This window comes from Oncorhynchus clarkii, chromosome 28 (assembly GCF_045791955.1).
Source record: "Oncorhynchus clarkii lewisi isolate Uvic-CL-2024 chromosome 28, UVic_Ocla_1.0, whole genome shotgun sequence".
NCBI classification, from domain to species: domain Eukaryota; kingdom Metazoa; phylum Chordata; class Actinopteri; order Salmoniformes; family Salmonidae; genus Oncorhynchus; species Oncorhynchus clarkii.
The window spans coordinates 29,519,897-29,532,807 of NC_092174.1; the positions used below are offsets into that span (position 1 = coordinate 29,519,897).

At 42.6% G+C, this 12,911-nt stretch overlaps 1 protein-coding gene across 39 annotated transcripts in view; it reads left to right on the forward strand.

Moving 5' to 3' along the window:
- The window catches only part of LOC139387467 (obscurin-like), an 87,959-nt gene that overhangs the window by 50,099 nt on the left and 24,949 nt on the right, over window positions 1-12,911 (forward strand). For 20 of the 39 annotated variants that reach the window (XM_071133663.1, XM_071133673.1, XM_071133664.1 and 17 more), the window contains 7 exons: window positions 1,678-1,956; window positions 2,428-2,685; window positions 2,951-3,217; window positions 3,705-3,980; window positions 7,503-7,769; window positions 8,387-8,662; window positions 8,940-9,212. In XM_071133663.1, the coding sequence (XP_070989764.1) occupies window positions 1,678-1,956; window positions 2,428-2,685; window positions 2,951-3,217; window positions 3,705-3,980; window positions 7,503-7,769; window positions 8,387-8,662; window positions 8,940-9,212 (1,896 nt within the window). The remainder of the gene's footprint in view (window positions 1-1,677; window positions 1,957-2,427; window positions 2,686-2,950; window positions 3,218-3,704; window positions 3,981-7,502; window positions 7,770-8,386; window positions 8,663-8,939; window positions 9,213-12,911) is intronic. The other 19 variants (XM_071133688.1, XM_071133685.1, XM_071133696.1 and 16 more) reach the window with 7 other exon arrangements.

Consider the following 12,911-nt stretch of genomic DNA (forward strand, 5'->3'; position numbering starts at 1 on the left):
GGGCCACTCAAGGACATTCAGAGACTTGTTCCCGAAGCCACTCCTGTGTTGTCTTGGTTGTGTGCTTAGGTTCGTTGTCTTGTTAGAAGGTGAACTTTCACCCCAGTCTGAGGTCCTGAGTGCTCTGGAGCAGGTTTTCATCAAGGATCTCTGTGTACTTTGCTAAATTCATCTTCCCCTCGATCCTGACTAGTCTCCCAGTCCCTACCGCTGAAAAACATCTCCACAGCATGATGCTGCCACCACCATGCTTGACCGTGGGGATGGTGCCAGGTTTCCTCCAGACGTGATGCTTGGCATTCAGGCCAAAGAGTTCAATCTTGGTTTCATCAGACAAGATAATCTTATTTCTCATGGTCAGAGTCCTTTAGGTGCCTTTTGGCAAACTCCGAGTGTGCTGTAATGTGCCTTTTACTGAGGAGTGGCTTCCGTCTGTGCACAGTACCATAAAGGGCTGATAGGTGTAGTGCTGCAGAGATGGTTGTCCTTCTGGAAGGTTCTCCTATGTCCACGGAATAATTCTGGAGCTCTGTCAGAGTGACCATCAGGATATTGGTCACCTCCCTGACCAAGGCCCTTGGGTTTTGCTCTGACATACACTGTCAACTGTGGGACCTTATATAGACAGGGGTGTGCCTTTCCAAATCATGTCCAATCAATTGAATTTATCACAGGTGAACAATCAAGTTGCAGAAACATCTCAAGGATGATCAATGGAAACAGGATGCACCTGAGCTCAATTTCTAGTCTCATAGCAAAGGGTCTGAATACTTATGTAAATATGGTATTTATGTTTTTATTTTTAATACATTTGCAAAAATGTATAAAAACCTGCTTTCACTTCGTCATTATGGGGTATTGTGTGCAGATTAATATAAAACAAATATAAAGAATTATCCAATTTAGAACAAGGCTGTAACATAACAAAATGTGGAAAAAGTCAAGGGGTCTGAATACTTTCCGACTGCACTGTCTAGTGCGTATGTTATTGTGTGTGTATGCATGTGTCTGTGCCTGTGTGTCTCTTCACAGTCCCCGCTGTTCCATAAGGTGTATTTTGATCATTTAAAAAAAATCTAATTCTACTGCTTGCATCAGTTACTTGATGTGGTATAGAGTTCCATGTAGTCATAGCTCTATGTAGTCGTGGCTCTACAGCAACCAGTTTTAGAGGTATAATCTGTGAGTAAGCATAGTTGTCGAGTTAACAATAAAATGTTTGTTGATCATGAAATGTAGGTTTCATTAATCAATGTGTGTTTTTATGTTTGAACCACAGTCTATTTGCCATGTTGGGGACTACTGCATGTTGGTTTTGTTTTCATAATCAGACCTATATTAAGCTATTGTGTCAGATCACTTCTTGCATATACATATGTCTACAGTACCTTCCTACACGTTAGTCATTACGTAGGAAGTGAAAGTGTGTTTTGCGTAATATTGTACTCTTTCAATGAGAAGTCCTAAACATTGAGTTGGCAGAAAGAGTTTCACTAATATCCATGGTGTCTCCTGGAGTGCAAGTGTCCATCCTCTATAGAACTCACTTTTAAATTGGGATACCAATGTTGGTGCTCTAATGTTGAGTGTTTCACCTGAATGAATCCCCTGGGAATCCTTGACCCCAGGATCCTTTAAATCTCTCACTCCCCCATCGTCACATTCATTCACCTCCAGAGTCTGTACGCATCACTCGGGAGCTGCACGACATCACAGTGACCACCGGGCAGGATGCTGTCTTTGCGTGTGAGTTGTCCCAGGAGGGCGTAACCAATGGAGAGTGGTGGCTAGGGGATAACCTCCTCCAAAACAACGACCTGAACCAGATGACCTTCCAGGGCCGGGTGCACCGGCTGACACTGCAGATGGTCACCACTGATGAGTCAGGGGACGTGGCGTTTGTGGTGGGCGAAGAGAAGACCGTCGCATGCCTACTGGTGGAAGAGAAGCCCAAAGGTAATGGAGATGTTAACGGAGATGTTAAAGATGGCAATCTAGTCCTCACTCCTCTCCATCTATATCTTCCATCAAACAGCATTGGAACAACCTCTGTTCATCTGCTGTGCACCATCATCCATTCCATTCTAACCTTTCTGTAAACGTGTGTTGGCCATCCTCCTGGCTTTTCTTTTTATAGCATCTTTGTCTTTAAAGATACTATGAAATGAAGTTGACAACAAGATGGTTGTCAGTGACATAAACATATCACTTTGCTAACTTCAGTATCAATTTGAATATCAATTGAGTGATTCACGCCTAATGGACATAGTCTTTATGGTTAGCATTGGCGGCATTGTAGACCTGTGGAAAAAGAGGCACTTTAAACACTGCCCATAGAAATACCATACAAGTTTGACATGCATGACATCTGACACTCAAAGTGCATTACACTGTATGTACTTAGCTTGGGATTTCCCATATCTACAGTCTTAATCCTAGAGAAGCCTCATGACACAGTGGCCTTGGAGGGTGAGACAGTCACCCTGTCCTGCACCGTCTCCGACCCCACGGCCACTATCAACTGGAGCAGGAATGATGTTGACATCAAAGCAGGCCTCAAGTACGACCTGCGGAAGAATGGAGCTCTCATGCAGCTCCGTATCCACAACCTGGAGATGGAGGACTCTGGAACTTACTGCTGTGATACCGGGGATGCACAGTGCACCGTCACATTGACTGTGGAAGGTAAAGAATGATGCTGCCACTTGAAAAGTTTGGACCCTCTACACTGCATCTAATGGGTACTAGAAAATAGTCTCCTAAAACTGAAGGCTCAGGATGAGTTCCCCCACAATACTGTTCTTAACTTGCTTGCCTTCTACAAACTATCAGGCACCCAGTCTTCCGTCAACATACAACAGAGCCATCTTACGCCCCTGTCCACCATGCCACCATCGTCTACACATCTTCTATTGTCCGACACTGATGTCATGTCTCCTACTTCCACCAGGTGCCCCAGCATTCTTCCAGAAGGAGCTGAAGAACAAGGAAGCCCAGGAAGGCGATGATATCACTCTGCGCTGTGAGCTCTCCAAGGCGTGCACTCAAGTGGAGTGGAGGAAGGGAGGCATGGTCCTCCAGGCTGGTAAGAAGTATGAGATGAGGCAGGAGGGCTGCGTTCAGGAGCTCTGCATTCGTAACCTGGAGCCAGAGGACAATGGCTACTACACCTGCGATGCTGGAGACCAGCTCACCACGGCGTCGGTGGCAGTACAAGGTATCATGTCACAACTACACCATCTGTCCCTGAAAGGGTTCATTTCTGTATCGTTTTTTTCTTCATTTCTCTAGGATCAAGGAATGAATTCCTAACAGTTTATAATACACTTGTTGAAACCACAAAGGCTATTGTATGTTTTTTAGCAAGATAAAGATGATCAGTTATAGGATGTAATTGTAAATTAAAAAGATGTAAGATTTATTTGTTTACATAGACCGTTTCCAGTCTTGATTGAAAACAGATGGTTAACATTTAGTTGAACAAAATGTATATTGTATCATGGAACATAGGGAATAAATAACCCAATGAAGTGAACAAGGATGCTTGCCCTCTTAAAGTCAAAGTTTAAATGAGGAATGAGACCAGGTCAAGGTCGAAGTGATCTTTATTATCCCATAGGCTGGCATTGTGAGTGTTAGAGGTGAGTTGTGTGACTGTGAGTGGCAGTAGCTGAGTGTCTGACTGTATCTCCACTACTCTGCAGAGGCAGAAGTCCTCATAGTGTGTGGTCTAAAGAGCACCGATGTCTTTTTGGGCGAGTGGGCCACCTTCTCCTGCCAGCTGTCCCGCGGTGTGAGGCCCGGGGAGGTGCAGTGGTGGCTGGACGGGACCCTTCTCCAGGACAGCCCCTCCAGCGAGATAGGGCAGAGCAAGGGCCACGTCCACACCCTCACCCTAAAGGACCTGGCCCCGGATGCCTCGGGCACCGTCACGTTCAAAGCCTGCAGCCTGGTGTCCTACGCCAAGCTCTTAGTTAAAGGTATCAGGGAGGAGGAACTAGAGGGATTGAGAGGAGGAGGAGGGTGACTTCTAAAGCTCCAGCTGTGTTCTCCAGACCTTGCAGCATCAATGCTAATAATACTCAACATACATACAGTGGGGCAAAATAGTATTTAGTCAGCCACCAGTTGTGCAAGTTCTCCAAATTAAAAAGATGAGAGAGGCCTGTAATTTTCATCTTAGGTACACTTCAACTATGGCAGACAAAATGAGGAAAAAAAATCCAGAAAATCACATCGTAGGATTTTTAATGAATTTATTTGCAAATTATGGTGGAAAATAAGTATTTGGTCAATAACAAAAGTTTAGCTCAATACTTTGTTATATACCCTTTGTTGGCAATGACAGAGGTCAAACGTTTTCTGTAAGTCTTCACAAGGTTTTCACACACTGTTGCTGGTATTTTGGACCATTCCTCCATGCAGATCTCCTCTAGAGCAGTGATGTTTTGGGGCTGTTGCTGGGCAACACGGACTTTCAACTCCCTCCAAAGATTTTCTATGGGGTTGAGATCTGGAGACTGGCTAGGCCACTCCAGGACCTTGAAATGCTTCTTACGAAGCCACTCCTTCGTTGCCCAGGTGGTGTGTTTGGGATCATTGTCATGCTGAAAGACCCAGCCACGTTTCTTCTTCAATGCCCTTGCTGATGGAAGGAGGTTTTCACTCAAAATCTCACGATACATGGCCCCATTCATTCTTTCCTTTACACGGATCAGTCATCCTGGTCCCTTTGCAGACAAACAGCCCCAAAGCATGATGTTTCCACCCCCATGCTTCACAGTAGGTATGGTGTTCTTTGGATGCAACTCAGCATTCTTTGTCCTCCAAACACGATGAGTTGAGTTTTTACCAAAAAGTTATATTTTGGTTTCATCTGACCATATGACATTCTCCCAATCTTCTTCTGGATCATCCAAATGCTCTCTAGCAAACTTCAGATGGGCCTGGACATGTACTGGTTTAAGCAGGGGGACACGTCTGGCACTGCAGGATTTGAGTCCCTGGCGGCGTAGTATGTTACTGATGGTAGGCTTTGTTACTTTGGTCCCAGCTCTCTGCAGGTCATTCACTAGGTCCCCCCGTGTGGTTCTGGGATTTTTTCTCACCGTTCTTGTGATCATTTTGACCCCACGGGGTGAGATCTTGCGTGGAGCCCCAGATCGAGGGAGATTATCAGTGGTCTTGTATGTCTTCCATTTCCTAATAATTGCTCCCACAGTTGATTTCTTCAAACCAAGCTGCTTACCTATTGCAGATTCAGTCTTCCCAGCCTGGTGCAGGTCTACAATTTTGTTTCTGGTGTCCTTTGACAGCTCTTTGGTCTTGGCCATAGTGGAGTTTGGAGTGTGACTGTTTGAGGTTGTGGACAGGTGTCTTTTATACTGATAAAAAGTTCAAACAGGTGCCATTAATACAGGTAACGAGTGGAGGACAGAAGAGCCTATTTAAAAAAAGGTTACAGGTCTGTGAGAGCTAGAAATCTTGCTTGTTTGTAGGTGACCAAATACTTATTTTCCACCATAATTTGCAAATAAATTCATTAAAAATCCTACAATGTGATTTTCTGGATTTTTTTTCTTCTCATTTTGTCTTTCATAGTTGAAGTGTACCTAAGATGAAAATTACAGGCCTCTCTCATCTTTTTAATTGGGAGAACTTACACAATTGGTGGCTGACTAAATACTTTTTTAGACATACTAGATTAGACATAATATTCAATTATGGTATTTATCTCTAAGTGACCACCAGAGCATTTTCACCACATGGAGAGTAGACTACTATTTGCACACTTACTGTCCAAGGCTAATGTTAATCTTGACAGTATTATGCCAGTGTCCTCAAGAGTTCAAAGCACCCTGATTCAGTAGTGGGAATGACTAGTTCAGTAGCTAAGGTCTTTTTGTGCCTCATCCATGCATGCTTTCATGCATGAGCATACATTTGAGTAATTTCACTAATAGTTAGAATGAGAGTTTTCATGCTGCATGCTTTTGATAAGACCAAAACATACAAGATGGTGCAGCAGTAGAGGATGTTTCCACCAGTTTCTTAGTAATATGGAGCAAGAGCAATGTTATCCAATGAGGATTCACACCCATAGTTCCATTGTGTATCTATATTTTTAGCTAATAATGGCAAATGGTACCTAACAGTTGTGGTTTACAGAATATCTAGTTGTAATAGATTAGGACTGGCGGACATATTTTGATGATTAAAGGTGGAATATGCAGAAATCGCACCGCCATTCCTGGTTGCAAAAATGTGAATAGTTTGCCTAATTTCAGTTTGTGTGTAGAGAATCATTGTACCATCTAAAGCGCTTTGTAATACATTTTCAATAACCAAAAATAATATGTTTGAAGCTGGTTTACAAAACCGAAAGTAAAAGATGCAAAAACTAAACTTAAGAATAGAAATAGCGCACATACAACAGATATACCACTTCTTAGACTTGCTTTCAATGAGAATGACAGATCTATAACTCACATTTATACGTAAATTTGCTTGAGTCACCCAAAAATGAACATATTGCAGCTTCAAGTATAGTTCTAGGAATCATCCACTCTAATCTTATCCAACAATTATAGAAATAAATCATATCTACCTACTGTAGTGTATTCACATTGAAATAGATTACATAATATGTAATCTATTTTGTGGCAGTATGTGGGATGTATGATTGCTGATAAGTGATGTGTGCACACAGGTAGTGATTTAAGAAATAAAGTGTGCACTGTGTATTTTATGAACTTAGTTTTGATGCAGTTCAATTGGTACAGTGGGACAGATTTGACCTGTAAACAAGCTTTGCTGTTGTTGTATGTCAACCTATAGAATCATCAGTAGCTGGAAATTACAGTGTAGGGCAGTACTGCTCCACCCATCCACCCTGGCCTGCCACTTTCCCTTACTTACTCTCACTCTTTGCTTCACCTCCACCCTGCACTGCACCGCCCCTAGCCTGCAAGCACTGAAACTCTCTAACCCTTCCTACCTCTGCCCTGTCAGTCTGGCATATCTATCCACCCACTGGCATATCTCCCCTTTCTCATTGGTTGGTTAGTGGGCAGTAGTTGTGTCTAACTCCCCCTGCCTCTTGAGGAGATTGGGCTTTTCACTCCCCCTTCAGTTTGGAGTAACAAAAACATCTGTCACAGATAAGTAGACATTCACATACTGTATCTAAGTGCATATTTGGCCACGGAGTGCTGCATCCATAAGATATACTGTTAATCAAGGCAACTCTAAGGGCTTGCCACAGCAGCACACAATGCATACTAAAATACTAAGCCACCTCTGATACCACCAACAACTCAAAACATGTATCAAATTTCCCCCTTGGGGAACAATAAAGTTAACTCAATTCAAAGTAATATACATCAAAATACTCCAAGGTGTACTGGGGTGTTTATAAAGCCCAGGTATTGTTCTTTGGCATGCCGAGAGAGTGCATGTCAGTCATGATGACCTTGTCATATGACCCCTGCCCCCACTCTCAGACCCCACAGTAGAGGTGGTGAGCGAGATGCAGGACCTGCGGGTGGCTGAGGACAAGCCGGCTGAGTTCATCTGCCAGTACTCCCGGCCGGTCCAGGCCCAGTGGAAGAGAGATGGTCGGCCATTGCAGCCTGACGGCCAGAGGGTGGTAGTGGAGCAGGACTGGACCGTGGCTCGCTTGTACATTAAACACGTGTCCACCGAGGACAGGGGGAGATACTCCTGTGAGGCAGAGGGGACCTGTGTGGTTGCCTTACTGGAGGTGGAAGGTGAGCTTCTCTCCATTTGGAAAGAGCACCTTGCTATTCTACCCTTCCACTGAACTTGTAAAAATGTTCGTTGTTGTTTTCAATTATGAACAGCAGATAGCGATTTAAAATTTTTTTATCCTTTAATTTATACCATCTTTCCCCCCACCCGTCTTTAGCAGGCAAGGCTAAATGATAAATGTACATGACTTCTAAACCATGAGACCTGATCAGGAAAAACTCTGATCAAATAGGGCCCTTGTTTCTCATGGTCAGGTCACATGCACAGGAAAAACTCGTGGCCCTAATGTGAAAATGGGGCAAAAGCATTGTAAGAAAACAAAGCATTGTAAGACAAAGCATTGTAAGACTCACCAAAGACTGCATTGACGTCCCTGGCAGGTCATTTCATGTATTGTGTGTATGTGTGTGTGTCTAGCAGTTTTAGCAGGTTTTCAATGTGAGGTTCCACTTGAATAGCAGCAAGTGTCAAGCATAAAAAATCCACTTGACCCACAGGCCACCGTGAACCTGAAAACCCCACAAAAGCTTGTCTTATGACACATTCTCCCCTCTCAGTCAAAGCTATTCTTTTACAGTAAACTGCCCTCTCCCTGCTCCCCTCTCCACACATACAGCCAAACCCATTGAAATCCTACAAGGCTTGGAGAACATGGACACCATTGATGGCGGGGAGGCCCTATTCGAGTGCTCTATCTCTCGTTGCGAGATCAAAGACTGCCACTGGCTGATTGGGGGCAAGCCGGTGAAGGAGTCGCCCACCACGGAGATCGTGTCCTTCGAAAATGGACGCCGCCACCTCTTGCTGCTCAAGGATCTGCACGTTGGAGACAGCTGCAAAGTTACTTTCCAAGCCGGCACCGCAACAACCTCCGCCATGCTCAACGTCAAAGGTGTGTCACCCCAATTAATGTCCAACTTTCAGTATGTTTGTTTGTCAATTAGTCACCCCAGTTAATATCCCCTTATGTTTGTTAGTTCCTGTTTTTTCTGGAAGCGTAAGTCTTAGGCCTGGTCTACTGGTGGAAATAACATACTACAGATGAAAATAAGGAAAATCTGCCTGCAATTGCTATAGGAACCGAGACTAGCATTAGTTTCTGTATATGTAACAGTATTGTGAGTCTTGAGTTTGTTAGGCATTATGTGACATGGATTTTGTGTGAGTAGGCTGGCAGCTGGATGTGGTGAGTGGTCTGGAGGATAAGGTAGCTGTGGTGGGAGAGACTCTAGAGTTCAGCTGCAAGCTGACTGAGCCTGTGCCTGAGGCGGAGGTAGCCTGGTACTCTAACGGAGCCGAGCTAAAGGCTGATGACACCTGGGGCATGAGGGCTGACGGCTGCTCCTACCACCTGGTGCTTAGACAGGCACCAGCTATGCAACCACAGGAGATCACCTTCGCTGCCAGGGACGCCATCTCCATGGCCAAGCTCACCATCATCAGTAAGTGTCTGAACAGCCATTTTGGAATCAATAATAGAAGCGTTCTCCAGGGAAGTGATTCTCAATTCTGTTAGATCCATTCGTCTCTCTTTCTCCTATTCCCTACATTCAGAACCACATTCCTGTTCATGTTAAATACTGTTGAAGTTATATGGCTACAGGTTAATCTGCCTCACCTAAAGCCCATTCTGGTGGGAAGCTCCTATAGACCACCAAGTGCTAACATCAGTATCTGGATAACGTGTGAAATGCTTGATAATGTATGTGATATCAACAGAGAGGTATATTTTCTGGGTGATTTAAATATTGACTGGTTTTCATCAAGCTACCCACTTAAGAAAAAGTTTCAAACTGTTACCAGTGCCTGCAACCTGGTTCAGGTTATCAGTCAACCCACCAGGGTAGTTACAAATAGCACAGGGTTGAAATCATCAACATGTATTGATCACATCTTTACTAATACTGCAGAAATTAGCTTAAAGTCAGTGTCCAAATCCATCAGATGTAGTGATCACAATTTAGTAGCCATGTCTAGGAAAACCAAAGTTCCAAAGGCTGGGCCTAATATAGTGTATAAGAGGTCATACAAGTTTTGTAGTGATTCTCATGTGGATTATGTAAAGAATATTTGCTGGTCTGTGGTTTGTAATAAAGAGCAACCAGACGCTGCACTTGACACATTTATGACATTTCTTATTCCAGTTACTAATAAGCATGCACCCATTAAGAACATGACTGTAAAAACTGTTAAATCCCTGTTGATTGATGAGGAATATAAGAATTGTATGGTAGAGAGTGATGAGGCAAAAGTTATGGCAAATAAGTCAGCATAACTGAATGGCAAACGTACTGCAAATTAAGAAATCATGTTTATTTTATTTTATTTCACCTTTATTTTATTTCACCTTTATTTAACCAGGTAGGCAAGTTGAGAACAAGTTCTCATTTACAATTGCGACCTGGCCAAGATAAAGCAAAGCAGTTCGACACATACAACAACACAGAGTTACACATGGAGTAAAACAAACATACAGTCAATAATACAGTATAAACAAGTCTATATACGATGTGAGCAAATGAGGTGAGATAAGGGAGGTAAAGGCAAAAAGGCCATGGTGGCAAAGTAAATACAATATAGCAAGTAAAACACTGGAATGGTAGATTTGCAATGGGAGAATGTGCAAAGTAGAAATAAAAATAATGGGGTGCAAAGGAGCAAAATAAATAAATAAATTAAATACAGTAGGGAAAGAGGTAGTTGTTTGGGCTAAATTATAGGTGGGCTATGTACAGGTGCAGTAATCTGTGAGCTGCTCTGACAGTTGGTGCTTAAAGCTAGTGAGGGAGATAAGTGTTACCAGTTTCAGAGATTTTTGTAGTTCGTTCCAGTCATTGGCAGCAGAGAACTGGAAGGAGAGGCAGCCAAAGAAAGAATTGGTTTTGGGGGTGACTAGAGAGATATACCTGCTGGAGCGTGTGCTACAGGTGGGAGATGCAATGGTGACCAGCGAGCTGAGATAAGGGGGGACTTTACCTAGCAGGGTCATGTAGATGACATGGAGCCAGTGGGTTTGGCGACGAGTATGAAGCGAGGGCCAGCCAACGAGAGCGTACAGGTCTCAATGGTGGGTAGTATATGGGGCTTTGGTGACAAAACGGATTGCACTGTGATAGACTGCATCCAATTTGTTGAGTAGGGTATTGGAGGCTATTTTGTAAATGACATCGCCAAAGTCGAGGATTGGTAGGATGGTCAGTTTTACAAGGGTATGTTTGGCAGCATGAGTGAAGGATGCTTTGTTGCGAAATAGGAAGCCAATTCTAGATTTAACTTTGGATTGGAAATGTTTGATATGGGTCTGGAAGGAGAGTTTACAGTCTAACCAGACACCTAAGTATTTGTAGTTGTCCACTTATTCTAAGTCGGAGCCGTCCAGAGTAGTAATGTTGGACAGGCGGGTAGGTACAGGTAGCGATCGGTTGAAGAGCATGCATTTAGTTTTACTTGTATTTAAGAGCAATTGGAGGCCACGGAAGGAGAGTTGTATGGCATTGAAGCTTGCCTGGAGGGTTGTTAACACAGTGTCCAAAGAAGGGCCAGAAGTATACAGAATGGTGTCGTCTGCGTAGAGGTGGATCAGAGACTCACCAGCAGCAAGAGCAACCTCATTGATGTATACAGAGAAGAGAGTCGGTCCATGTGACGAAAACTGAATAAAAACAAGAATAAACTATACTATGAAACAAAAATGAATGATAGTAAAAAGCTTTGGACCAACTTAAAACCTCTTTGGGTTGAGATCCCGCTAACGGGATCGATATGACAACAGCCAGTGAAAGTGCAGCCAAATTCAAAACAACAGATATCTCATAATTAAAAGTATTTTACACAATTTTAAAGATACACCTCTTGTTAATCCCACCACAGTGTCCGATTCCAAAAATGCTTTACGATGAAAGTAAACCAAACGTTTATGTTAGGTGAGTGCCTAGTCACAGAAAAACACAGCAATTTTTCCAGCCAAAGAGAGGAGTCACAAAAAGCAGAAATAGAGATAAATGAATCACTAACCTTTGATCTTCATCAGATGACACTCATAGGACTTCATGGTACACAATACATGTATGTTTTGTTCTATAAAGTTAATATTTATATAAAAAACCTCAGTATACATTTGCGCGTTATGTTTAGTAGTTCCAAAACATCCAGTGATTTTGCAGAGAGCCACATCAATTTACAGAAATAATCATAATAAACATGGATAAAAGATACAACTATTGTGCATGGAATTATACATACACTTCTCCTTAATGCAACCGCTGTGTCAGATTTCAAAAAAGCATTACCGAAAAAGCACACCATGCAATAATCTGAGTACAGCGCTCAGAGACCAAAACAACCCAAACAGATATCCGCCATGTTGTGTAGTCAACAGAAGTCAGAAATAGCATTATAAATATGAACTTACCGTTGATGATGTTCATCAGAATGCACTCCCAGGAATCCCAGTTCCACAACAAATGTTTGTTTTGTTCGATAATATCCATCATTTATGTCCAAATACCTCCTTTTCATGGCGCGCGATCACTAGGAGCAGACGAAAAGTAAAAAAGTTCCATTACAGTCCGTAGAAACATGTCAAACGATGTATAGAATTAATCTTTAGGATGTTTTTAACATAAATCTTCAATAATGTGTCGTGACGTTGTATTAGTTAATGTGACGACTGTTGCTCATCGAATTATTACAAGTTTCTAATTACGTGATTAACTGAATCAAGCAATTATTAACTCATTAACCTGGGGCACCATGGGAAAACTAGCTTTTATTGAGTTTCTATTTCCCAAATTAACTCAAAGAATATCAGATTATCGATTTTACAACAGCCGCTAATTAACCAGTTTCCTCTACTAATCTCGTTCTGAACGTCGTATAGCCCATGAATCTGCACGGACCCGGGTCCCACCAATGAATTCGTACCACACCAATCTTCGTTGAATATTTATTTACTAAAAAGCTAAAATGATGATAAAAGATACACATAGACAAAACACATTATAGGCTATTGATTAAAACTTAGTATAACGGGCCAACACACTATGGCGAGTGTTACCCACAATGGGAATTTCAAAAGAGAGAAAAAAAGAAAGTACACGAGAAATATACGTTTGGGTGAATTTGTCAGCTATGCTATTCTA